The 23,504-nt window shown below is 43.9% G+C and overlaps 2 protein-coding genes across 2 annotated transcripts; one reads left to right on the top strand and one right to left on the bottom strand.

The window, feature by feature from the left end:
- The first annotated feature begins 899 nt into the window (after nt 1-899).
- On the top strand, nt 900-11,910 carry mex3a (mex-3 RNA binding family member A). Its single transcript, XM_014969094.2, has 2 exons — nt 900-1,789; nt 4,373-11,910. Exons 1-2 carry the CDS (start codon nt 1,360-1,362, stop codon nt 5,524-5,526), a joined length of 1,584 nt encoding a protein of 527 aa, XP_014824580.2. The 5' UTR covers nt 900-1,359; the 3' UTR covers nt 5,527-11,910.
- A 197-nt stretch (nt 11,911-12,107) lies between these two features.
- Nucleotides 12,108-23,131, bottom strand: rab11al (RAB11a, member RAS oncogene family, like). Its single transcript, XM_014969095.2, has 5 exons — nt 22,827-23,131; nt 19,294-19,489; nt 18,738-18,931; nt 17,151-17,231; nt 12,108-13,579 (listed from the first exon to the last, which is right to left on the bottom strand). Exons 1-5 carry the CDS (start codon nt 22,864-22,866, stop codon nt 13,440-13,442), a joined length of 651 nt encoding a protein of 216 aa, XP_014824581.1. The 5' UTR covers nt 22,867-23,131; the 3' UTR covers nt 12,108-13,439.
- Between the last annotated feature and the right edge of the window lie 373 nt (nt 23,132-23,504).

Raw genomic sequence — 23,504 nt, 5'->3', positions numbered from 1 at the left:
GAAGCTGAAGACGGACATCAGTTGTTGCTCAGCGCTGCATAGTGATTTCCTCAAAGCTTTTATGATCAAGCCTGGCAGCAATTTACAACTTCAATAATCTGACTCGGAGATTTTATTCTTTTTGATAAATTTACTTTTGATACATTGAAAAAAAATGCCGCAGATTTACGGGTTTAATTACAAGTTCAAGTGGCTCCGTCCTGGGCTCCGATGCGCTTATATTAATGATGACTTTAATTGGCGGGGCTGCAGTTAGCGGGAGCAGTTAAAGCATGCGGTCGGTGGCTTCAGGAGGACATGTTGTGGAGGGAAAAAAACACGCGGCGCGGCTCTTTGTTCAGCGGAGCTGCTGCAAAACCTTTTTTTTTCCCAAACGGGAAATGTGCGAGGGCTTTTACTGATGCCCCACTCCACCCACCACGTCCACATCCCCCCCCCCCACCGCATAAGGTCTGCAACGTCTGTCTGACAACTCCCTTTCTCTTCATGCACAGCCCCCCCGTCACCTCCTCCCCGGCCCAGACACCCGCTCTGCCTCCTATACATAACATCCTGATGCGCAGCGGCGCCGGAGACGGTGACCTGCCGCAAAGCACACAGAGGTGGGCGGACCCCCCTCATCCCATCCCTCCAACCTCATTCTGCTTTTTCTTTCTCTATAAAAACGCCACTAACTCCTCCACTCCTAAAATCCCCACTCTCCCCTCTGTGTGCGCGGAAGCTGCTGCTGATTTCCACCCCACCACCATCATCATCTTCATCATCATCGTGGAGTTGACATCATCTTTTTCTCCAGCAGATGACCATGTGCGCGCTTGCCCTTGCAACGTTTAAGTGACTGTTTACATCCTGGATGGCTTCTTCTTCTTACATAAGTCACCAAAAATATAAATATGCAGCTCGCTGCGCTGCCGCAGCTCCGCAGCGCGGCTGCGTTTCTGCGCCTGCATGCGGCGCAGGAGGCGAGCTGAACGCTTCCTCCTTCCTGCACAGGAGAAGGGCTGGATGTGGGCCGCCACATGCTAGCGAACCTGAGACGGAATGGTACGGAGGGAGGGAGGGAGGCTCGTTTTTTGTCTCACTGAGGACGGAGGGAGGAGAGGAGAGGAGGAGGGGGGGGTCGGTGTAAAACCAGACTGGGTGGAGCAACGCATCGGCCCGGCCCCATCCACCGAGCAGACGGCCGGAGCTCGGTACTGTACCGAGAGTCTGGCGGATGGAAAGAGATGGGGGGCGGTCTGTGGGAGGGTCTAGCGCAAAGAGGGAAGGAGGAGGGGTGAGGAGGAGGAGGAGGCGGCACGGGTGCTGTTTCTCCAGTCTCTTTCCCCTGTCTTTGTCTCACACACTCTTTTGTTAGCCATGCCTAGCCTGCTGGTTCTAGCAGGGATCATGGAGAAAAATGGGGGCTACGGCGGGGATCTGGCCGGCTCCGGCTTCGGCGGCGAAGGTCTCCTCGTGGCGCCCGACGAGGAGGAGGACGACTCCCGTGCCCTCAGGGTCGCGCTCGGCCAGTTGTCGCTGCTGGGGCTCGGGGAAGGCGAGGACGGCGGCGGCGGAGCCCCGACAACAGGAGTGCAGGACCGGAGCAACAATAACAACAACAACCACCACCACAACCACGCCAACAGCGTCGGGGGCGGCGGGGACGCGGCCATCCTGCAGGGGAAGAGCAAGTTGTGCGCCCTGTACGACAGCTCCTCAGCAGAGACTAAAGGACGAGGCTGCAACATAACAGAATGCGTCCCGGTGCCCAGCTCCGAACATGTGGCCGAGATAGTGGGGAGGCAAGGTAAACCGCAGCCCGCTCGTTATTTCCTACAAACTTCCTGCTTTTCTTCCCCTCAAACAGGCTGCATGCCTCCCTGAGCCGCTCGCTTGTTGTTCTCCAACTGTTACCTGGTGTTATTTGACAAAGAAAAGGGAGTGGTGTGGGCTCCTTTTTTATAGCTACTCCTCAGAGGCATCAGCCTCCCACTTTTTCTTTTTCCGCTTCAAATGTTTCAAGTTCTCATCTTTCCACAAAAACCATCCGCTCTCCTGTTTTGCGCTCATTTCTCGCTCTTTTTGAGCGTATTTGCGCAGAGGGAAGGGGGGTGGAGAGGGTGGGAAATACTGGGAGAAAGCTCCCTTCCCTCCTGGGCGAATGATTCCACATCCACGCCATCAATGTCAGCGCGCAGACACGCGCTGTGGAGCAGGAGAGCGCTGCTTCCTTTGTCGTCTGAGACGCGCCAGACTGTTCAAAAAAAAAAAAAAAAACATGCAGCTGGCGACGAGGGGGGCGTCTTTTCGTCTCAACCCAACAACATCACCAAATATTAGTCATCTGGCCTTAAAAAGTGCTGGATGTTTCAACCCCCTCTTTTTTATTATCCAGCTTGTTGTTTACGTTGCGCACTGGCCCAGTGACACAATTGGACAAAGAAAGCGTGGTCACCTTGTTGTTGTTTCTTTGCTCTTCAGATCAGGCAGTTGGAAAGTTTAGATCCCAAAGCAAAGCAGATTGGGATTCTAATTTTCCTGTTTTCCTTTTGCTGCTGAACAAAGAGTGGAAGATGAGTGACAACAGCTGTCAAACAAAGGTGTGTGACTGGGGTGGGGTGTGATCTAACAGGAGGAGGGGGCGGGGGGATTGATTTGGGGAACCCAGCCAGAAGTTGCAGCAGTATTTTTGCAGAAGTTTCTGCAGACAAGCCTGAAGAAGGGGCAGGGGAGTGTTTTCTGAATTGATTGGTGGGGGTGCTGCCATGATGGGCTGAGGAAGTGGAAGCTGAATGGTCTGGCGGTGCAGTGGAGCCCCATTTCGGTGCACACCCTCCAAGCCACATGGCTGTCTGTCAGGCTGGGGAGCCAGAAGAGGGCTGGGCTCTGAGCAGGCACAAAGACTGCAGGGTGGGTGAGGTTCCATTGCTGAAATCCAGCTTTACCTCGAACCAGACGTCCGTAACACCGTCAGGGTTCCAGAGAAGCTGCTTTTGCAGACTGCCCAACCCCCGCTGCATTATATTCTGTGGATTCGGTGCTGCTGAGTGCCCCTTGTTTCCCTCTGCGACTCCCACTCTTCACTCTGAAGAGTTAGTTTTGGATTTTAATGGGATAACTGTTAGCGGACAGAGAGGACCAGCGATTGGGGTGTTTTTTTTTTTTTTTTTGTCTGATTTGGGGGGAACTGAGGTGAGCCTGCTTTGGTTGGCTCTTTGGTCACACCCCCCTACTCTGTCTGGGTAAAGCTGGAGCTTCCTGTCATGAAGGGATGATTATTTTTTCTCTCCTGTCAGCCGATGCTCTTGCACCCCCTCTCCTCTGATGAAGCGTGGCTTTGTTTTGAATCACCTCGTTCACTACAGTTTAGCAGCATGAACGTGAATCTGTCTCCTGTGACCTTAATTCTGCTCTTGATTAATTCATCCTTGCCTATTTTATTTATTGATAATCCTTTAATTAAGAGACTAATGTGTACTTGTTCAAATTTAGGATGTAGTTTGGGAAAAGGAATTGAATAGTTTCTTAAGCCCCTGTGTCATGAGCGGGTTTATTAGCCTAATGCCGTGCTGTGGCCTTAGAGGGCATTTTCAGAATTGGGGCACGAGCTGCTCTAACCCCTCTGAGTATCACCACCATCCCTCGCTCCGTACAGTCACTTCCCAGGAAGTGAGTGTTCCTGAGCAAAGTGGGTCTGTGTGGCGCGTTAGAAAGTAGACGTTTCGCCGGTTAGCGATGATTTTCCCGGGTTAGCCAGCGAGTTGGACCGGCCTCCTTGCAGCATGTTACAGTAAACACGGGAGCCCACCATAATGAGGAGCCGACATACGCAGGACCGCTGTCATTTCTTGACCTCGCATGTACCTGGCAGTCCGTCCAGAAACAATGCATATCCTGCTGTGTCCTACTACAAGATCAGGCAATCTAATGAAAGAACATTATTACCCTGCGCTCACTCAGATCAGGATGCTGTCTTAAAAGCACTTTAATAGGGTAAACTCATAAACAGTGATCAAAAACAGGCAGATGTGGAGATATAAATGGCCCGAAAACGATGTGGCTCTGGGTTGACAGCGTCGCAGGTTCAAGGAGAGGTCAGCAACGCAGCAAGTGTAAAGTTCACCAAATCTGCCACGTTTGTGCAGATCGACACTTCTCCATGTTCTCCTCGGTGAGCCGTGATTCAGAGCAACAATACTGTGGAGTGGGAGACCTCATAAATCATGCTAATTAGTCTGAATATCATTTGCTGGTGAAACATTAATAAGTGGAAGCAGTCAACAGGAGCAACGCAACTAAATTAGATGGATTTCCACCAGTTATCCTTTTACGTAATTATCAGGAAAGTCTTGTTGACTTGCTTAAAAATGTCTGAAATGTGTCTTTTCAGGTTGTAAGATAAAAGCTCTGCGAGCCAAGACCAACACCTACATCAAGACCCCCGTTCGAGGAGAGGAGCCTGTGTTTTTAATCACTGGCCGGAAGGAAGATGTTGCACTGGCCCGTCGTGAAATCATCTCTGCTGCAGAGCACTTCTCCATGCTACGCGCCTCCCGCAACAAGCTGGGGGTGTCCTTCAGCGGCTCCCCGCCCACGCCTCTGCCGGGTCAGACCACCATTCAGGTGAGAGTGCCATACCGCGTCGTGGGGCTGGTAGTGGGGCCTAAGGGCTCCACCATTAAGCGCATCCAGCAGCAAACCTGCACGTACATCGTGACCCCCAGCCGAGACCGCGACCCCGTCTTCGAGATCACGGGTTCCCCGAGCAATGCTGAGCGCGCCCGCGAGGAGATCGAGGCGCACATCGCCTTCCGAACAGGAGGCCTGCATGACCACAACAACGAGAACGACTGTCTGGGGCCGAATGGTGGAAGTAGCCCGGCGGGCAGCACCGGCGGTCTGGAGAGCCGACTACAGCAGGTGTGGGGGCTGCAGGGGGGCCAGCGCAAGCCTCTCACCAGCAGCTACCGCCAGAACTTCTCAGATGCCATGGTTGGAGGCGGGAGCGGAGGAGGAGGAGGAGGAGGAGAGGGAGGGGGGATCTACAACAAGAGCAACTTCTCCGGCTCCGGAGAGAAACCCTGCTCGTATTTTGGATCTGAGGGCACCCAGGGCTGGGGGGACCCCGACTACCCCAAACAGGTGTCTTTTTACACCCAGCAGCGCTCCAAAAGCTTCGGCGGCCTCCCGCTGCCCCTGACCAGACTCTCTCCTGGGTTACCGGAGCCCTGCGGCGGCGGGACCCCCAACAACTCAGTCACCAGCATCGTATCCGGCTCGCCTCACGCCCAGGCTCGCCGCGCCCACAGCGAGCCTGCTTCGGCCGGGGACGGCTTCCCGGGCCGCCTGCCGGTGCCGGACTCTCCGCCGGCCACCGTGCGGGACTGCATGACCTGCTTTGAGAGCAAAGTGACGGCTGCCTTGGTGCCCTGTGGCCACAACCTGTTCTGCATGGAGTGTGCCATCCGAATCTGTGAGCTGAACCACCCGGAGTGCCCGGTGTGCCACACCCAGGTCACTCAGGCCATCCGGATATTCTCCTAAAGAACCACGTCCGTTTTATCCTTAGTTTCCTCAGTGTTTCTTCAATAATTATTTACTGTTCTTATGATTACTATTATTATTATCATTATTATTATATACATTTTTGTTTTTCAGAAAATTTAAAAACAATCAAGCAGATATTTTAGAAGGCCTGCTTGCTTTACTAAAAAGTATAAGAAATATTTTTAAGTTTTTCTTTTTATATATATATGCATATATATTTTATAAAAGTTTTGTTTATAAGAGAAGTATAGTACCTTGCATTTTCAGTTTTTTGACTGCTGCTGTGTTTCATTCATGAATCACAGTGTAGGCAGAGGTAGACAGTAATGTGAACATTTTATTCTTCGATTATTTTTTTGTTTTTTACCTTAAAGTGGGTTTTATTGAAGGAAACAGATGATTGTTGAGGAACCCAATCTGCACTTGACTGACCTACAAAGTCAATGTTACTAGAAGGAATAAAAAAAATAACTTATTGCACCTTACAATCATCTTGGTCTAAAACAGGATTGTTAAAATCGTACCATGAGAAATTCAAAAGCAGCAGATGTGAACTTAAACGTTTTCAGTTAAACTGTGATTGTGGGTTTGGATAATTGGTCCAAAGCATTTTGGCTAAAGGATAAACGTGTATGGGTTCGTTCCAGTCGGGATCTATACAGAAAGAGATGAAGCAAATCTTTATTTCATTAGAAAACAGATTTAAAAGGGATAGGATTTTAATTATTTATAGAAACTGCTTGAATTTTATGGATATTATTCAGAGAGAGGATGAGGGCTGCTGTAAAGGTGGGGATTCTCCGTCCGGTAGCCGTTGGTGACGCTTTGGTCACTGCAGTTTGTTGAAAAGACTCGGTAATGCTTTGCTGCTCGTGGCTCTTGAAAAGCATGTGGCTCCTCGGTTGGCTTAAAGCACTGATTTAATTTGCGAGGCCAAAAAGCCTTGGAATCCATCCAGTTGGCCCCTTTTTGATATTCCCCAAGGACTTGTCTCAAAGCCACCTTAACCACGCTTTTATTGTGTCGTGCGGTCGTTTGGCCGCGTCCGGCTAACAATGGAGGACGAGGCGGGAGCCCCCCTCTCGTGTCCTCGGAGAACCTTAAGATTGGACGGAAGCTGAATGAATCGTCTCCTGAATCAGCAGCAGCAGATTAAAGGAGCAGATACTGTAAAACACAGAGTCCAGGGCTGCTAATCCTTTCTCCTGCGAGGGGCCTTCCGTCCCCCCCTGTAATTAGCAGAGCTGTACAGGAGCAGGTGTTTCGCGGCGCGCTGCGGCTCTGACCCTGAGTTTGGAGGACTCGCCTAGCCCCTTTCTTTCCCTCTTTTCTTTGGGAGTGGCTTTCATGCATCCCCTCCACCGGAGCTGCTGGGCTTACAGTTGGACCGTTTGCTTTTGAGCCGTATTGTCTGCGCCTTCGGTGGCGGCCGGCGTGGGCCACGGAGCGCTCGGACACGGCCTGGATTCGCTCATTGATAATTAGGCAAATGGGTCGGTCCAGGTGCGGACCGTGTGGGGACTCTGGACCCCCGAACCACTGAAGGGAGCTAGGCGAATAGGAAACCCCTCCTTTTTCCCCCTGCTCCTTTTCTTACCCAAACGGGGACAAGGAGAGGGGGTGCACTCTTTTGTCCCAAAACACACCCGGACACAGAAAGACACTAGCCGCATTTGGCAGCCGTGAAATAAAATGGAGGTTTAGGAGAGACATTCATAATCCAGTTACCTGGAATATTTATTCCAGTTGATGAAAAGCAAACCGTTTAGTGATCATATCACAGAGGGCCCGTGTTAATCCCCCTCTTTGGGTGCCATCTATGGGACAGTTTCTACTGTAAGGGGCATCCCACGACTGGCCCTTCGCCTCGAACGGCCCCGGCCCCCAACTCGCGTTACTTTCACAATGAAATCAGACTATTGTAATTGACAGGAAGGCAGAGGAAACGCCCCATTTAACCAGCACTCATGCTGAATCAAATTACACACCCGCTGCGTCTGCCTTAGCCCCAGCCTGGGGATTTCAGAGGGCTAGAGCAATGGATCGGGGGTTGGGGGATTAAAGCTGTTGAATGATGGGAGGGAGTGAAGGAGGAGTATACTTCGAGACAAAAAAAACAAAAAGAAAAAAAAAGGAGGAAAAAAAAACCCTGCAGACCGAGCAGCTCTATTGATCATCAGGTCTTTGAGCGAGTGTTGAGCTGCTGTCACATGTGGGCCGGCACCGGCGACCCAGCAGGCCTGAATAATTTGGGGGTCTCGTTTTAACAAAACAAATCCAGTCTTCAGGGCCAGAAAGCCCCCTTCTCTAAAGGAGAAACAAAATGAAGAAGGAGAAATGACCGCTGGCATGATTCCAGCGAGAGCACCGGACTGGCATCGAAAGTTCCCAGAAATCTGTGAGGAGGACTGAGTTTTAGGGAAGGAGAAATTGCACAGAGGTCTGGCCGAAGCTTTCAGCGTCACAACGAGGCGGGGACGACCCCCGCTCTTTGAACTTAGTATTTTTTTGTTTGTTTTATTTCTGCCTTAATGTTTTTTATGGAATATTGCCATTGCTTTGGCTGACAAGGTAGCAACTTTGGCCTTTTGATACAGTACCACTCCCCAATAACCAACTTTGTAAAGAAGTTATTTTTGGAAAAGAAGAATGTGAATCAAACTGCTCGGGTGGGGATTAGGGGGGATTCTGGACATTAGGCTCTTTAAAAACACATGACTTAAAGAAAAAAAAAAGAACAAAGCACCTTATTATAAAACACGCGCATCTGATTAATACCAAACCGACCGCTGATGGTGAAATCTATCTCACAATCCAAAAGACACGCACATAAGGATTCCCTATCATTTTTTTTTCTTGTGTGGTTTGGTGATTCTTGTGCTCAGTAGTGACAATTTGGGAGATGTCATCATTTTTCCCCTCTTTTCAGTTTTGCACTGGTTTAACAAAGATGTCTTATTGGAGGTTCTCCCGGTTTAGACGCTGTAAGTTAAGGAGTGTTCTTCGCGTGAAGGCACCGTGTTGTAAATATGGTGTGTGTATCAGCTAGGAAGAGCCAGACGCAGGCCCGCCTAAAGTGAGTTTTTCATTATTTTTTAACAATCTCAAAGTGTCATCGTCGATGTTTTAGAATAAATTAAAAAAAAAAAACTAGGATATAAAATGTTTATATATGCGCCCTGTCACCCTTTTGACTATATTAGTATATTAGATAGATCCATACATGTAAGAAATATTATTTACTAAGTATGTCATCCAAATATAGATAAGCAGACACTACTATAAACAGTAAGAATGAATTTTATGAAGCCACTGATGTATCCAGTCTTAATTAAATAGGCAAATATTTAAGAACTTTTAGCCCCTATAGAAGAAATCAGTTTTTATTTATCAGGAAAGCAATAATAGGAGGATACTGGGAGTCAGCTCTTTGAATAATGTTCTGTTTAGAAACTGACCTTCGTTATTAGCATAATCCCGCTGCATTTCTGTCTTTTAGTGACCTGAACGTGTAGAACAGCTTCAGGGTTAGTTTGGGATTTTAATCATGTTTGTATCAATCATATTCAGGACTTTTATTTTGTTAAAGAGTCCGGCAAGGTTTACAGCTTCTGATGGACTGATGGCATGAGGATGATGCCGTCGTTTAATCCTTATTTTGCACCGCGATGATTTATTTTTTTCTTTACTTTGAAAGAAAAAGGTCAGATTTAACCAAAGAACAGAAGAGAGCTAACTTATTACATCGTTTTAACCAATCTAGCATAATAATCTGCCTTTTTGTTTACAGTTTACTGAACTAAGAAGTGATCCTACAGACTGAAATACTCCCAAAAGTAAATTTAAACACCAGTAACAGAACTATTCTGGCCCAGAAATCAGGTTAGAAAACATAATTTTCCCAACCTGCTTGAGCCACTGAAAGAAGATTTTTGATTAAACTGAAACCAGATTGAGATCAAATCCAAACTTCAGACTCATTATGACGAATTTTTAAAATATTCTGTATTTTCAGTTCACCTGCATGATACTCAAAACTATTACAATAGGTAAGATTTATCAAGAAACTCATAAAAGGATCCAGCAGCCTGATATCTAAAGTGTATAAAAGCTTTAAGACCTTAAAGAGAACATCAGTTTAAAATCATATATTTACTGTGTAGTTTAACTGACTGAAACATAGTTTAACTCCTAAAAATCTAAGTTTCATTTGTCCAGCTCACCTGGAGTAAGGACTTCCTGCGCAGCAGCAGAGGGTGGGACAACTCAGTGATACATTATGTTTGTGTTAGTATTATTTACTATATCGTATTAAGGTTGCTATTATAGTAAAAAGTAGATGTTTTTCTTCTCTTAATATCAAAAAGGTCTTTATGCATTTCTGTAGAAACCCTTTTAAAGGAGTGATAGGAAATCCTTATTTTTCAATGGATGCACTTAAGCAATTCTACCAACCTGTCAGTCACACATTGAACAAGCAATGCATTTGAATGTAAAAAAAAAAATGGGGGAAAAATAAACTAATGCACCCTTTTTTATTTTTCACAATTTACAAGTGAGCTTTAAGTTAGTTTTTTTGGAAGGAATTTGCAACAGGTTTTCGACGTAGTCTATATTTGAGTTCTTCCACATGCATTTATAGAAAGCAACTTAAAAATGAATAAAAAAAACATATTACAGTTTTTCAGATCTATTTTGCTAACATGGGTTATTATTTCATAGAAAGCAGAGGAAAAAAAGTCAGTATCTGGATGTTATTTATGGAAAATGAAGCAACGTATTTATGAGTAACCTCAAGACATTTTGTTTTTTAATTAAAATGACAAGAAGTTAATATATTTCTAAACACAGGAAAGTCAGTTTCTACTAATAACTAAAAAGGAGAAGTTTTATTTATGAAAGTTATGGACACTTTGCCCACGTGCTTCACAGTGGATGAAGTAGGTGGGAGCGAGTTTCCCCATAGCTGAAATTTTAACTTCAGACATGCACTACTGCAACATCAGTGCATTAACAACGGAAGAACTACAGAAAATAGAATATTTTTAGAATTTGGAGATATTTTAGTCACAGAGCATCGATTTTGTGCCTCAACTCTATTTTTTCTTGCATCAGCATTGTTTGTGCAGTGCTGCTTGCTGTAACCCCGCCCTTCCCGACCCCATGTTACTGACTGAACGCATTATTACTCATTTCCTCTGTAATCTAAACTCGCTTTTTTCTTATCAAAATGTAAAAGAAGAAAAACTGCAATGCTTGGAGTGAATGAGGCAGCTGTGACCCTCTTGCCCAGCAGGGCCACACACACACGCGCACGCACACACACACACACACACCCACCTTGTAAACACTTTCATTCACACATTTTCTACATCCACAACTCAGTCTGATCGATCCATGGCAACGGAGCGTGATTGGCTTTAAAAAAAAAAAGCCTTTTTGATCGACTTTTCCTGATGCGTTAATTAGGTGAAGTGCAAGTCGAGGAGGAGCCAGCACACTGTGTAGATCTGTGTAACTAAATGCAAACACACACACTCACACATAAACACACCAGATTCATTACCGTACTAGTTTGCATGTATATTGTATGGTCACTTAGCCAGGAGAAACGGCGCGGCGGCAGGCTCGCACCGTTTCTTCGCTGTAGATTTTCATAGTTGGAGTCTCTTTAGAAAAGCCGAAAGGAGTTTGGAGCCAGACGGAGACCATTTCAGTCCCCCGCACCAATGTCTGACCTCTCACTTAGAAAATGTGTTACGCTGCAAAAAATTCGCTTCCATTTTTACAAGAGACGAAACTTCTTCTGTCCGAAACGGTTAAAATGCATCCCAAACTCGGAGAGCGCGGTTTTCCCGCTGCGTGTGAACGGTTGGGGACCGACATGGCGCTCGCTGGTGAAACTCCGCCCTTTTCCAAAGAGGCCGATGCAGTCTGACAGTTTGTCTTCGGTAGCGTTTCCAATTTTTCCAGCACAGTAGGTGTTTCATACCGGTCTAATAGTGGTTGTAGTGCATTAGTTGTTTGGGGCCGGCAGCAGCCGGCGTTCGGTTCTGGTTTCTCTGTGAACAGTGAGGGAGGCGTCGCGCTGCGGCCCTCTGAGGCGGATCGTTGATGGATGGGAAAAAAAAAAAGATAAAAAAAGTTTCTGAACTCTATTACAGTGTGCCATGCCCTCACAAGGCAGGAAATATTGCAGGTTTATTTCTTATAGCACATGTTTTTTTGTGAATTACATTTTTGGAGACATTTTTATTATGATTATTATAATTATTATTGTATCTGCGCCATGTTAGTTCTGGTTCTTTGTTATTTTTTCAAGATTCAAAATGTATTGTAAATGTTTCTAATAAAACAAAAAGGAAATGATTTCCAGTTTAAGCAGATTGTGTGTTTTTTTCCTGAGAGTCCTGATGGCTGGATTGATCTGTAGATGACGATTAATATTTAATAATCAGTAATCAGAGGGAAAATATCAGCCTGCAGCACTTTGCAAACATCTTAAATTACACTGGACATTAGAGGGTATGATAGTCAATAATGAGCTGGTTGTTTTAAAACTGGAGACACATAAAAGATGAGCTATAACAAATCTGATTTATTTATACATGTGCAGTCCAAATATACATACAACAGAATAAAGGCTTAAAAATGTCGACCTACACCCAGTTTAAGACTCGTGTTGATGTGGAAATAAACACCCTGTGTGTCTAACCTTTGGATTAAATCAAGCCCCTCCCTCCTCTATTCCACTATCAGACGCTAACAAACGCGGCCCTGGCTCCCGAACACAACCCCCACCGATCGGACAGGAAATAAAGACGAGTGAAAGTGAGGGCAGACCTCAGGGGGATCCCAGAAGGCAGAGTCCTCTTCCAGTTACATACAGCAGAGAGCAGAGCCAGAGAGGAGTAGGTGAGCAGGCAGTGGAGGATTTCATTTACAGTAAAACAAGCCATCACTGTACATCAGAGACCGCAGGAGCAGGGCAGGGCTGAGTGGCCTCACTATCTCATCCCCTGAAATCCAATCCATCCATTCATTCATCCGTCCCAGCTAGCGGGCGGCTCGTCCGCGCTTTTAAACCACATCTTTCCCCTCCATCGCCGCGAGGCTTTAGGGGGGAAAAGGTGAAACGGTCAGGATGGGAGCTGACATGCTCTGCAGTTAACCCATCCAGCAGCGGCGGCGGCGCAGCCATCCCATCCCATTTAGAGTCGACGCTGCGCAGAGGCTGGCGGGAGCATGACTCATCTTCGAAGCACAAAGTGTGTGAAGAGTAGGAGAGGCGCCCAAACAAAGATCAAAAGCACTCAGAGCGAAGCTGCTTGTCACCGACAGGGAAGGATGGAGCCAAACTCTCCTGATTCCTTCATGGAAAGACTTGTTTTAAATGACAGAAAACAATCAAAAGAAGAGAAAATCCCTTTTTTCTGAGAAGCAGTTAGTGTGGGAAACCCTTTGGCCAAACAAGACAAGTGTTAATAAATATAAAGGAGGACATAATTTTCTAAATATTCCAAAAAACGAAGGGAAACAGCAGTGAGAGAAGGCTGCTTTTCAGTCTTCTGGGAGTGGATTTTTACAGCCCAGCATCCCAGGAGTGAGAAACAGAAAGGAAGCCTGTAAAATCCGGCTTTTTAGGAGAGAAACTGCAGAAAAAGAAGGAGAAAAAAGGGCCTGATAACATGTTCAGTTTCACATCAGAACCTGAATCCATGGTGATGATGCAGCTTCTTATAAAATCCCAACCCTCCCACATCACATCCTGTCCATCCTTCATTTGCTGCTCCCCCCCCTCGTATCTACAAAACCCAGTGGACGCGTCCCTCTAGCCGTCAGCGCCTCCGTCTGCCCGTCTGGCCGGCCGGCGCTACGCTGAGACGAAGGCGGAGGTCAGCGGCGAGGTCTCAGTTGTTCTGGCAGCAGGCGCCCTTACTGGACGAGCTCTGGGTGGGCTCCACCGTGATGGGAACCACGTTGGAGGCCGGAGAGAAGTCTGAGTTGCCCTGGCCCGTCATCTGCCTCTGGGACACGATGTGGTAGATGGCTGCGGAGGACAGAGGGCGGTGAGAGACGGGACAGGCAGCGGGACACTTTGGGATCAGGACGGCGAAACTGAACAACAACGGTTGCTTCCAGACTCCTGGCAGCAGAGACGGATTCTTCCGCCCTGAACCGGCAACGCTCCGTCATGTGGAAGAATCCTCATTTAAACACGAAGCAGGGCATTAAATAGATACATGCAGGGTGATGCAAAAACAGAGAGACTTCTTTAACTTTTTCGCCTTAATTTTGATTTTTGAATAAATAAATCACTTCATTTTAGGAAGGTGATGATATAGGATATTCACAGAACTTTGACCCAGAACCGCACAGCATTCTGGGAGATGTAGGAAAGTATTTGGCTGTTGAACCTGATAAGTCAGGTTGGTGGCATCAACTAACTCTTCGGTTGCCTAGCAACGCACTCATTCTTTGGTTACCTAGCAACATCCTACTGAGTAACTTGCGCAGCATCAGTTTGCCTCATAACTGCGTTAAAAACAACAAAACAAAACAAAAAAACAGCATGTAGTGAAAACTGTGGATAAAACAGGGAAGGTGACCAGTTCAGCAGCATCTCAGATATTTAAAACTAATTAACAATTTCCAATAGACAATTATTGATGTCGATTGATATGAAATGCTTGTATCATAAGTTTCAGCCCTTTTGTCCAGACCTAGTTTGATGTTTTAATTAAAGAAGCACATAATCTTCAACTCAATTTGCTTTGGTTTGAAAATCAAAATCTCTAAACTAAAGATCGTCAGCAGTAATGTGGTAGGAGACCAAAATAACACCATGAAACATGGTGGAGGCAGCATCATGCTGTGTGGAGGATTTTCTTTAAAAAAGACATGAAAGCTGATTAGGTAAGATTCCAACAGGATGACTCCAACCTGAGCTGTGCTGGATGGTTTAGATCAAAGTATTTTCATGTGTTTAGGTGGTCCAGTCAAAGTCCACACCAAAATGTATCTATAATTCTCTAAAAGCAATTGGAAATGGATATTTTAACTCTTTCTCCATCCAGACTAACTGAACATGTATCATTTTCCTCCCACTCAAAGTTGGTTAATTAATCTGGTATGTTGCGTTTGTTGTATTGCCGCGTTTAGTTGCTTCTGTTTTACAACAAACGCCCGTCTTCACCTGAAATCCTCCGATGCAGGTTTCCAAGCTTAGAAGAACTAAAACACTCCCACCGATGGGCTCTCTGTGTCTCCCTGGCAGAACGCAACCACTGGGGCGTCTAATCGTCAAACTAAATGGAAAAGGCCAGAGCAGAATGGTGCACACCAAGACAGTTTGCTTAATTACTGAAGAGACGCTGCCCTTTAATCTCGTTAAGAAGCCAGCATCATTTACACAGTAGTTAGTACAGTTTACACTCTTTTTCCCCTACAAAAGTCCTAGCTGGCAGTTTTGCCTGTTCTTCCCGTCTGAGGCAAATGATTAATATATTTTGAAGGGCAAGTTTGTTTACAGAGACTTCATAATCCATTTTACTTGTTTTTGGTTTATTTATTTTGGATATTTAAAATGTCTTCCAGTTTCTGTGTTAAATGTTCTTTGGAAATGAGTTTATTTATCCTTGAGAGGATTCCTGTGTACTTTCATTATTATGCTACTAGTTAATAGATAGTCATATCTTCTTGTCCTGGTAATTCTGAATCAATTCAAAATGCTCAAAAGTGGATTTTAGTCCGCTTAATGTTTTTGTAAAATTATATTTCTTTTTTTTTTCTTTAGGAAAAAGCCAAATGGCTAAGTTAGCCAAATACTGGTAATTTAAGTTACAGGATGTTATGCACAAACCTGTTTTTGTTTAAAGATAAATTGATGAAATTTGATGAAGTACGGAACATTATAGAATTGATTTAAATATTGGCGCTCGGATGATGTGGTTTATTTCACAAAACTGCAACAAGAAAAACATTTTTCACATCAAGAGTCACATGATCAACAACTGGATGTTGCCACTGGTGCAAACCATGAAGAAGAAGAAGAAGAAGAAGAAGACAGGAAGTAGATGGAGGATTTCAACGCGGCATGTTTTCCAATGATTTATAGTTTGGACAAGCTTATTCACAAATGATTATTATTATGTTTCTTAACACCACAATTGCAAAATTGTAATTTTTCCACATCAGTATATACACAAAGTTTTCCAGACATTGTAATAGAAATGAAGCTACTGTTAGTCAACAATGGTCTCAAAACGATAATATAATTTATCGTAATAATTTCTGGGACAACAAATTACCCAGCAAAATTTGCTATTGTGACAGGTTGGCCTGTTGCCAAGCAATAAATCAATTAATTTCATGATAAATTAAAACAAACTAAATAATTTCCATTTGCCTAATTTATCGTTTTTCTCTTTATAAAAAACTAGGTGATAAAATCTTCAGGCTGGTGCTTTGATCTCAAACAGCCCTTCTTCTGAAAGACAATTTTGTTTAGAGTCTAAATTCATTTTATTTGTCGTTTCTGTTTTTATTTATTTTTAATATTTGAAATGTTTTCCAGCTCCAGTGTTGAATGTTCAGTCGATTTAAAATTGTATTGATCTTTGAGAATGTGTTCTTGCATTATTATTCCATTACCATTATATTACTTGAAAATGGTCTCTGTGAAAATGTATGATCCAGAAAGCCGTGTTATTGTGACAGGCCTATGTTTATCCAGGTTTAGTGGGTCTGAATCCTTCTGCAGGGCTGTGCAGATCAAACTAACATATTTACGTCGTTTAGTTGAACTGAGATTTGTTTGTTGACTCAACAGGAATCTGAAATCATCACCGACTCACTGCTGCATTCAGACACTTCTCCAAAGTTGTCCTGAAATAAAAGTCCGGTGTGAAGCGAGAAAACTGTGAGAAGCATGACTCATCGCAGCATGACAGTACGGACAATAAGCCACCAGGACGACCCTCTCCACATCGCTACATGAGCCATGGCGGCTCTGCGCCTTACTGGCTTGCTAATGCACTGCTTTCCCTGCCTTAATGAGCTAATTAGCAGCGCTAACTCGATGTTGGTTTGAAGTTTTTTTTTTTGAGAGTTAGAAATAAGCGATATGTCTGTGGTGTGCCTGAAGCGGAGTCACTGCTGGATCCAACATGGAGCTGAAGCAGCATATAAACAGCAGGTGCCACATGCAGACTGATTCAGGCTGGATTCCCCCTTCAGGCCACTCAGAGGTTGTTATGAAGTCACCAGTGCGGCCTTGAACCTCCTGAGGAGTCTGCTCAGATATGCTTACATCAGAAAACATGGATGGATCTTTATTTAGCCTCTGACTGGCTGCAGAAATTACTCATTTTTTTAAATTAAAAGGAAGATTCAGGAGGTTTTGCAACAGGATGCACAAAAAGGATGGAGGCCAACACCTGATTCAGTGGAATTTTCTGCCATCCAGTGGCTGAAGTGAGAAACTACATAAATGGAACTGCTTAAGAGATGTTTTGTCGTCGATTAATGAACACATGGAAAAGTTCTGGTGATTCTTTTAATGTTAAATGTTTTTTACTGTTAAAATTTGGTTTAATTGTAGAGCAGGAAGTGGAACTCACCTGTGAGAATTGTCTGAAAAGCCAGCTCAACGTTGGAGGAGTCTAACGCAGACGTCTCCAGGAAAGACAGGCCGTTCTTCTCTGGAGAACACAAACACAGTACGTTACACACATATTAATATTCACTTTAAATTTCCTCACAGATTCTGATCTACTGTCCCCACAGGAAACCATCTTGTTCTCCTAAAAACACAACAAAGAGTTGTTGAAAGCAAGTGTGCCATGCAAAAATTTTGCTTTACTTTATTAACACAACATTTTTCCCACTGAATAAATTCTAATAAAAAGGCTGGATTCGTTTATATGTTTGAAATTCAGGCTAAATTATCTCAATAATTAAATAAATGTTGAGACTTTTTGCACATCTCTACTGCAACCAAGTGATACGTTCTGTAACAGTTTGGGTTCGTGTCATTTTTATTTTATAAGCATAGATATTATTAGTTAATGTCATAATCCATTTTAAATCCTTTTCTTTAGCTGAAATAATACCTGAACTCTGACCCTGAAATCCCAGAGAGAGAAGCAGGACGTTCAAAGCATCTCCTCCATCATTACAGGCAAGAATTGTATCCCCTACTCCAACATCTTCCTAATCAAACGGCCAGACAGAGATTTAAAGAGAAGCGGCAAAAGCAAATGAGGTGGATTAGCAGTGCAGGCCAACAACTGATGAGTCATCCAGGATGTGTTGCTGCCCAGATACTGAGCCGTTAGTATGCAGTCATGAGATCATCACACAGCAGCAGTCTTCAGTCAGAGGCCTAGTCAGATTTGTTACGAGGTTGACTGCTACTGGAGATCCTTCCTGCCCACAGCATCACCATCCAACAAAGATCTAACGTGCTTCAACAAGAACAAAATGCCAGTAGATGGAGAATTGAAAACTGAAACATGAATGTGAGAAAATCTGTACAAGTTCAACATTTTGGAAACTAACTGGTCGGAGCGTTAGCGTGGTTAATGATCGGATGGTAAAATGTGTTAATCAAGGTGACGTAGTTTATTTTACACAATCTGAATAAAATCAGACAGAATGAAGCAGGAGGTTTGTTTCTGCCAACTGGCAGCGCTGCTTTGCATTGATGCTTCCAGGTTGGGATCATTATGTAAACAAGACATAAATTAGGTCAGTGGAATAAAGAAAAAACAAGCATTTCTACAAACAGCCATGTCTGACTCAGAGACGGCTTCTTTTATCCTCAAGGATTCTCTTTATGCTGCTCTGAATCAACAGGATTTGTGCCTTTAACTTTCTGGCATTCAGCTCTGCCGAGTCTTTTATCAGCAAAGAACCCAGTCAAGCTAAAAAAGAACAGATTTATACAAGTTACACCAATAATCTGGTAAAACGTGTTTTACTTTGATGCTTTTGATTCCTCAAAATAACTAAATATGACACAGACTGCTGCTTTCAGAGAAGAAAAGGCCCAAACAGAACCAGGTCAAAGTGTTGAACATCTATTATTTTCAGTATCAGTGACAGAGCCTAATGAGCTGACAGAATAAAGCCTAATCGGGTTTTAATGAGCTTCTTATCAGGCTAAGCTAATGAGGAGCCAATAAAAGGTTGATGAGGCGGCGAACCTGCGAAGCCCTTGGCCTCGTCGGTGGGCACCGCCCTCAGGTGGCGCAGGTCGCTCTTGTTGCCCACCAACATGATGACTATGTTGCTGTCTGCGTGGTCCTGCAGCTCCTTCAGCCAGCGCTCTGCGTTTTCGTACGTCAGGTGCTTGGCGATGTCGTAGACCAGGAGCGCTCCCACGGCGCCGCGGTAGTACCTGAGGTCAGAGGGTCACAAGTCACTGTCGATGTTAATCTCAAAATTTTTGAGTTTTTTTTTGGCAAATTTAAAGCTTCTCTATATCAGAAATTTGAATGTTACTTCTAGAGAATTAGAGACTGATTTCAAAATTTCTTAAGTTTTTTTTTTGACAGATATGCACTCTTTATTTTTTCCTACCTACAACTGCCCCGACATGCTGGTGTACTTTATGGGAACATCTTTCTTTTGGTGTTTCACACAAACAATGCAGCGCCACTCGACTTCTTACTTCCTGTTGCATGTAGTTCTGTCTGTTTGCATGTCAGAGACAGAATGAAGTCTGCAGAGAGCAGAGCGAACCGGATGGGGGGAACTCACGCAGAAGTGATGGCTCTGTAGCGCTCCTGTCCCGCCGTGTCCCAGATCTGGGCCTTGATGGTCTTCCCCTCCACCTGGATGCTGCGCGTGGCGAACTCCACCCCGATGGTGCTCTTACTCTCCAGGTTGAACTCGTTGCGGGTGAAGCGGGACAGCAGGTTACTCTTTCCTACACCTGAATCGCCGATCAGCACCACTGCAGGGAAAACAGGAGCGTTAACAGGCCATGTTCATTATTTATGATCCGTTTCATGGATGCTGCAGGTAAAAAAGCAAAACCACAAAACTAACAACCAGATTCAGAGGTAGAGAAACTCAGGAGGAAACTACTTTACATAACAAGGATGAAACTGATCATGTGACCGTGTCCAGTAACCCTGGAAACAATAAAACAAGGCTATGGACTTTTTAACCTTAAATTGCTGCTGTTTGTTTCTATATTTAAGTGCTAAAAAGGTGATTATTATGCTACAACATGATGGACTTAGAGTCTCATTTTTAACTCATGAAGTCCTGCTAATTTTATGTAAATTCAGTGTTAAATTATGACAATTTCTAAAAAGTAATATTATTTATGAATATTTTATTGTTTATTTTATTGGTTCATAAGGCTTGAATTGAAACAGATGCCATCTCAGAGTCTAAGTTTTTTCTCTGAATCTGGATTGAGATAAATATAAAAACCACACAATAAAAAAAATTAATATCCAAATTTCTCTATTTGAGCCTTGTGACAGAAAGATGTGCTTTTAATCTATGTATTTTAGCAGCTTGTTCATATATTTATACCATGAATATGTTTAATAAACATTCTGGGTTGAACTAAAATAATGATGATAGTAAAATATCTACTAATGGTGGAGGAGTGAACAGGGATATTTTAGTTTTCACAGCTTATTATAAACAGCTATGCTGTAATAAATTATAGTACAGAAGGAGGAAGGAAACCAGAAGAGAATTAAAATGATAAAGCAGATATGGAGAATCTGCAACATATGATAAATATTGTCCTATTAAATAATAAATCATGGGGCCAGTTTTGTTTCGTCTCCTCGTGTTGCTGTGCAGAGTCATTAAAAACCCATCAACCCTGACAAACATCACAGAGAAGAAATGGAAAAACATTTTATTATTTTTCGCCCATTGGTTTTACTGATGATAATGAGACACAACTTCCACTGTAGTGACCTCAGAGAGGTCATGACCTCCACTGTAGTCAGAGAGGTCATGACCCTTCCCAGAGCCTCCGTTAAGGTTCTCCCTCTCCTTTAAATCCCACTGTGACTGAATCCACCCTGGATATTTGACAGTAAACTGAATCAGGCAACGTTCCCCCCAGAAAACTTGCTAAGCCCGGTGGTAGGGGGGGCCTATGGCGATCATCCAGCGACTTAATGTGTTTTTCAGTTAAAAGATGTTTAGAGTTGACTGGAAATTTGAAAATACCACTAAGTAATTATGTTTTATTGCAAGACAATTAACAATACCTAAACACCAACTATAAAGTCTTAAGACAATATTTTTTTAACTTCAGTTGTTGCATCCGAATTAACAAGTCCAGATTTGCTGATTCTTTATCTGTGATTTGTCACTTTATTTGCTTCAGTTGTCAGTGTGTAGACCAGTAAAGACAGGAAGTGCTTACGCAGGTAATAAAAAAAAACTATTATAAATAAATTATGCTCAGCCTGGTGGGGAAAGCAAAGCCTGGTGGCCCGCCAGGCTTATAATACAATGAGGGAAATCCTGCAGGCAATATTAAAGACAGCTATTTCCACAGCAGTAGGTGAGTCAGTGTGTCTGAGGACCCACCGCCCTGCAGTTGGGAAACAGGAAGTTGGTTTGGGAAAGTTGAACCAACCGTCCACCATGTTTCTGCTTCAGTCCGAGTCAAGCTGCTCGTTCGTGACTGAGCAACTTTAATTTGGTTTATGTGGGAGTCATATGATGACAGTAAAACCATCATGTTCTGTTTCATCTCACACAAACGACTGTGGGTGGAAGAGAAATCATTACACAACTGTTCCTCGGTCCAATGCCACCAGACTGGTAGAGTCATAGCTCTGTTACACACCCAGCCACACACCTATTGTTGAATTAGATTTTTTTAAGCTCAAAGACATGACAGGCCTTTGTCTGTTAATACAATTCTGCAGCCCGGCTGAATGAAAGCAAGTCTGTCTGCTCGCCGAGATTAATGGACCATCTGAAATCCCCTGATAGCACAAAAATGGAAAGAAAGAAGGATAGTCATTACATGTTCGATTTAAGAGAAGAAGTTTATATTCCCCAGCCTCTGAAAAGCAGTAAAAGAGGTTGAGCAGGACGGCTAAGGTCCGAGATACCTTAGTGACTCAGTAAGAGCTCACCCTGCTTAACTCACAAAAGGAGAACAAAGGGCAACAATGTGAGCACTTTCTAGATTCAAGCAAAACTCTGAACCACAGCCGTGTGCTTATCAGGATCCCAGCACCGCAGGGAGAGATCCAGATTAGTTTGGTCACATGAAAACCTGATTGAATCGCTTCCCTCCTCCGAGGCGCAGCGTCTCTGTGGACGCTCACCCTGCATGCAGGCATTTCCAGTTTGACGGGCTGCTCGAAATTTTGACAAAAGGCTGCAAGCGAATCACCTCCAAGTGGCTCTGAGGAGCTCTAACTGCTTCTACCATGACTGCAACAATGGCGGCCCCTCCCCAGGTACTGCGCCCTCACATCAAGTGAGGCAACGACTCAGCAGATTAGGCAGAATTACCTGGTAGATTTCTGCTTAAACATGACAAATTAAAATCACCAGAAACAAAAAAATATATATATATTTTTAGCTTTGATAGTCTTTAAAGTAATTATCATACCATGAAATGGTGTGATAAATACAATAAACATTTAAAATAATGTATTGGAATTCAAAGCATTCCTTTAATCATAACCTATTCAAATCATATCAAAGCTGTATTTTTGTATTAGTTTAATTTTTAAAGGATTACGATGCAGAGGTAAAAAGGCTATTGTAAAATAAATCCTAGAAAGCTAAAATTTGTACATATTTTGCAGCCTGGATGTGAGTTTGTCTCGTCTATCAATCAATTCATTCATCCAGGAATTCAGCAAATCAAGCCAACAGGATGGTTTGGTATTTTTTACTTTTTAAAGGCAAATGGTACAACTTTTAAACTTTTACTACAAAACAAACTTGACTCTCTCTGTCAGAAGTTAGGGGTCATCTGACTGTGACCCCTCATTGACCAACCCAGGTGATTGCGTCATCGCCCTGGAAGATGATGAACGCTGAAGCAAATGATGCCTAAAGTGACACATTAGAGTCCTATTATCTACCTTACATGACCCGTAAACCCACTGATTTTATTTAGTGACGTAAGCTGAAAAGAGTTTAGGCTTAAACAGGTGTCCCAGTCTAAGGCTGGCTGTTATGTACTCCGGTTTACGACACCGACATCCCCGCGGTGGCATCAAATGACACAGGTGAAACTGACATTTAGCCAGGTAGCTAAAAGCGAAGAAACGACCACTCACCTTTAAAAAGGTAATCATATTCGTCCTCTTTGTGCGTCATAGTTTCTCTGCTTGAAGTCGAACAAACTTCGGGCGTATTTTAGTTACTTCGAAAACGACCGACAAAACCGTCCGTGACTTTAGCCCTGCCCCGTTTTCACTCTCACTACAACGAAGTAGGAAAATAACCGTAAGAGTACAAAAAAAGTGAAGCAGTAGGTTTTAAATGTAATAAAATGACAACAACATCCAGAAGAGCAGAAACTTCAGGGCCGTCTTCCTCTCCTTCCTACACTTGCCATTACCGAGACTGCGACGTAACGTCAACACTAAACCCCGCCCCTCATGCTCTGTTAGTGGTCAGTGGGGATTTGACAGTTGTTACTTGCCTCGACGTGATTGGTCAGCTGTGCTGTCGATTGTGAGTCAGCTGCCAGTTGTTAACTTGTATGACGTCGCGCAGCAACAGGTAAAATATAGCAAGTGAAGTTATCATATAGTAATGAGAACTCCATAACGTAAACGGAAATTTATATTTCGGCTGTTTAGCACTTCCTTGCTTCCGTCTATAATAAAAGTAAAATTTCAAATGTCATTCTTGTTGTAACGAATGTTATGGATAATTATTTTCTATCAAAAGTGAGTAGAGTGAAAAAAGTATACTCAGACGTTGGATTACTTCAATATACTTTTACTCAA

This window comes from Poecilia mexicana, unplaced genomic scaffold (assembly GCF_051168715.1).
Source record: "Poecilia mexicana isolate PSO_F unplaced genomic scaffold, ASM5116871v1 scaffold_16, whole genome shotgun sequence".
Lineage (NCBI taxonomy): Eukaryota > Metazoa > Chordata > Actinopteri > Cyprinodontiformes > Poeciliidae > Poecilia > Poecilia mexicana.
Note: the sequence above shows the minus strand (reverse complement) of the source record. Positions and strands in the feature narration are given on the sequence as shown.

Coding starts and splice junctions, on each gene's coding strand:
- mex3a (XM_014969094.2), top strand. CDS start 1,360: ATGCCTAGCCTGCTGGTTCTAGCAGGGATCATGGAGAAAAATGGGGGC. Junction 1,790..4,372: donor CGAGATAGTGGGGAGGCAAG/GTAAACCGCAGC, acceptor GTGTCTTTTCAG/GTTGTAAGATAAAAGCTCTG.
- rab11al (XM_014969095.2), bottom strand. CDS start 22,866: ATGACGCACAAAGAGGACGAATATGATTACCTTTTTAAAG. Junction 18,932..19,293: donor TACAGAGCCATCACTTCTGC/GTGAGTTCCCCC, acceptor CTCTGACCTCAG/GTACTACCGCGGCGCCGTGG. Junction 13,580..17,150: donor TTTTCAGACAATTCTCACAG/GTGAGTTCCACT, acceptor TGTCCTCCGCAG/CCATCTACCACATCGTGTCC.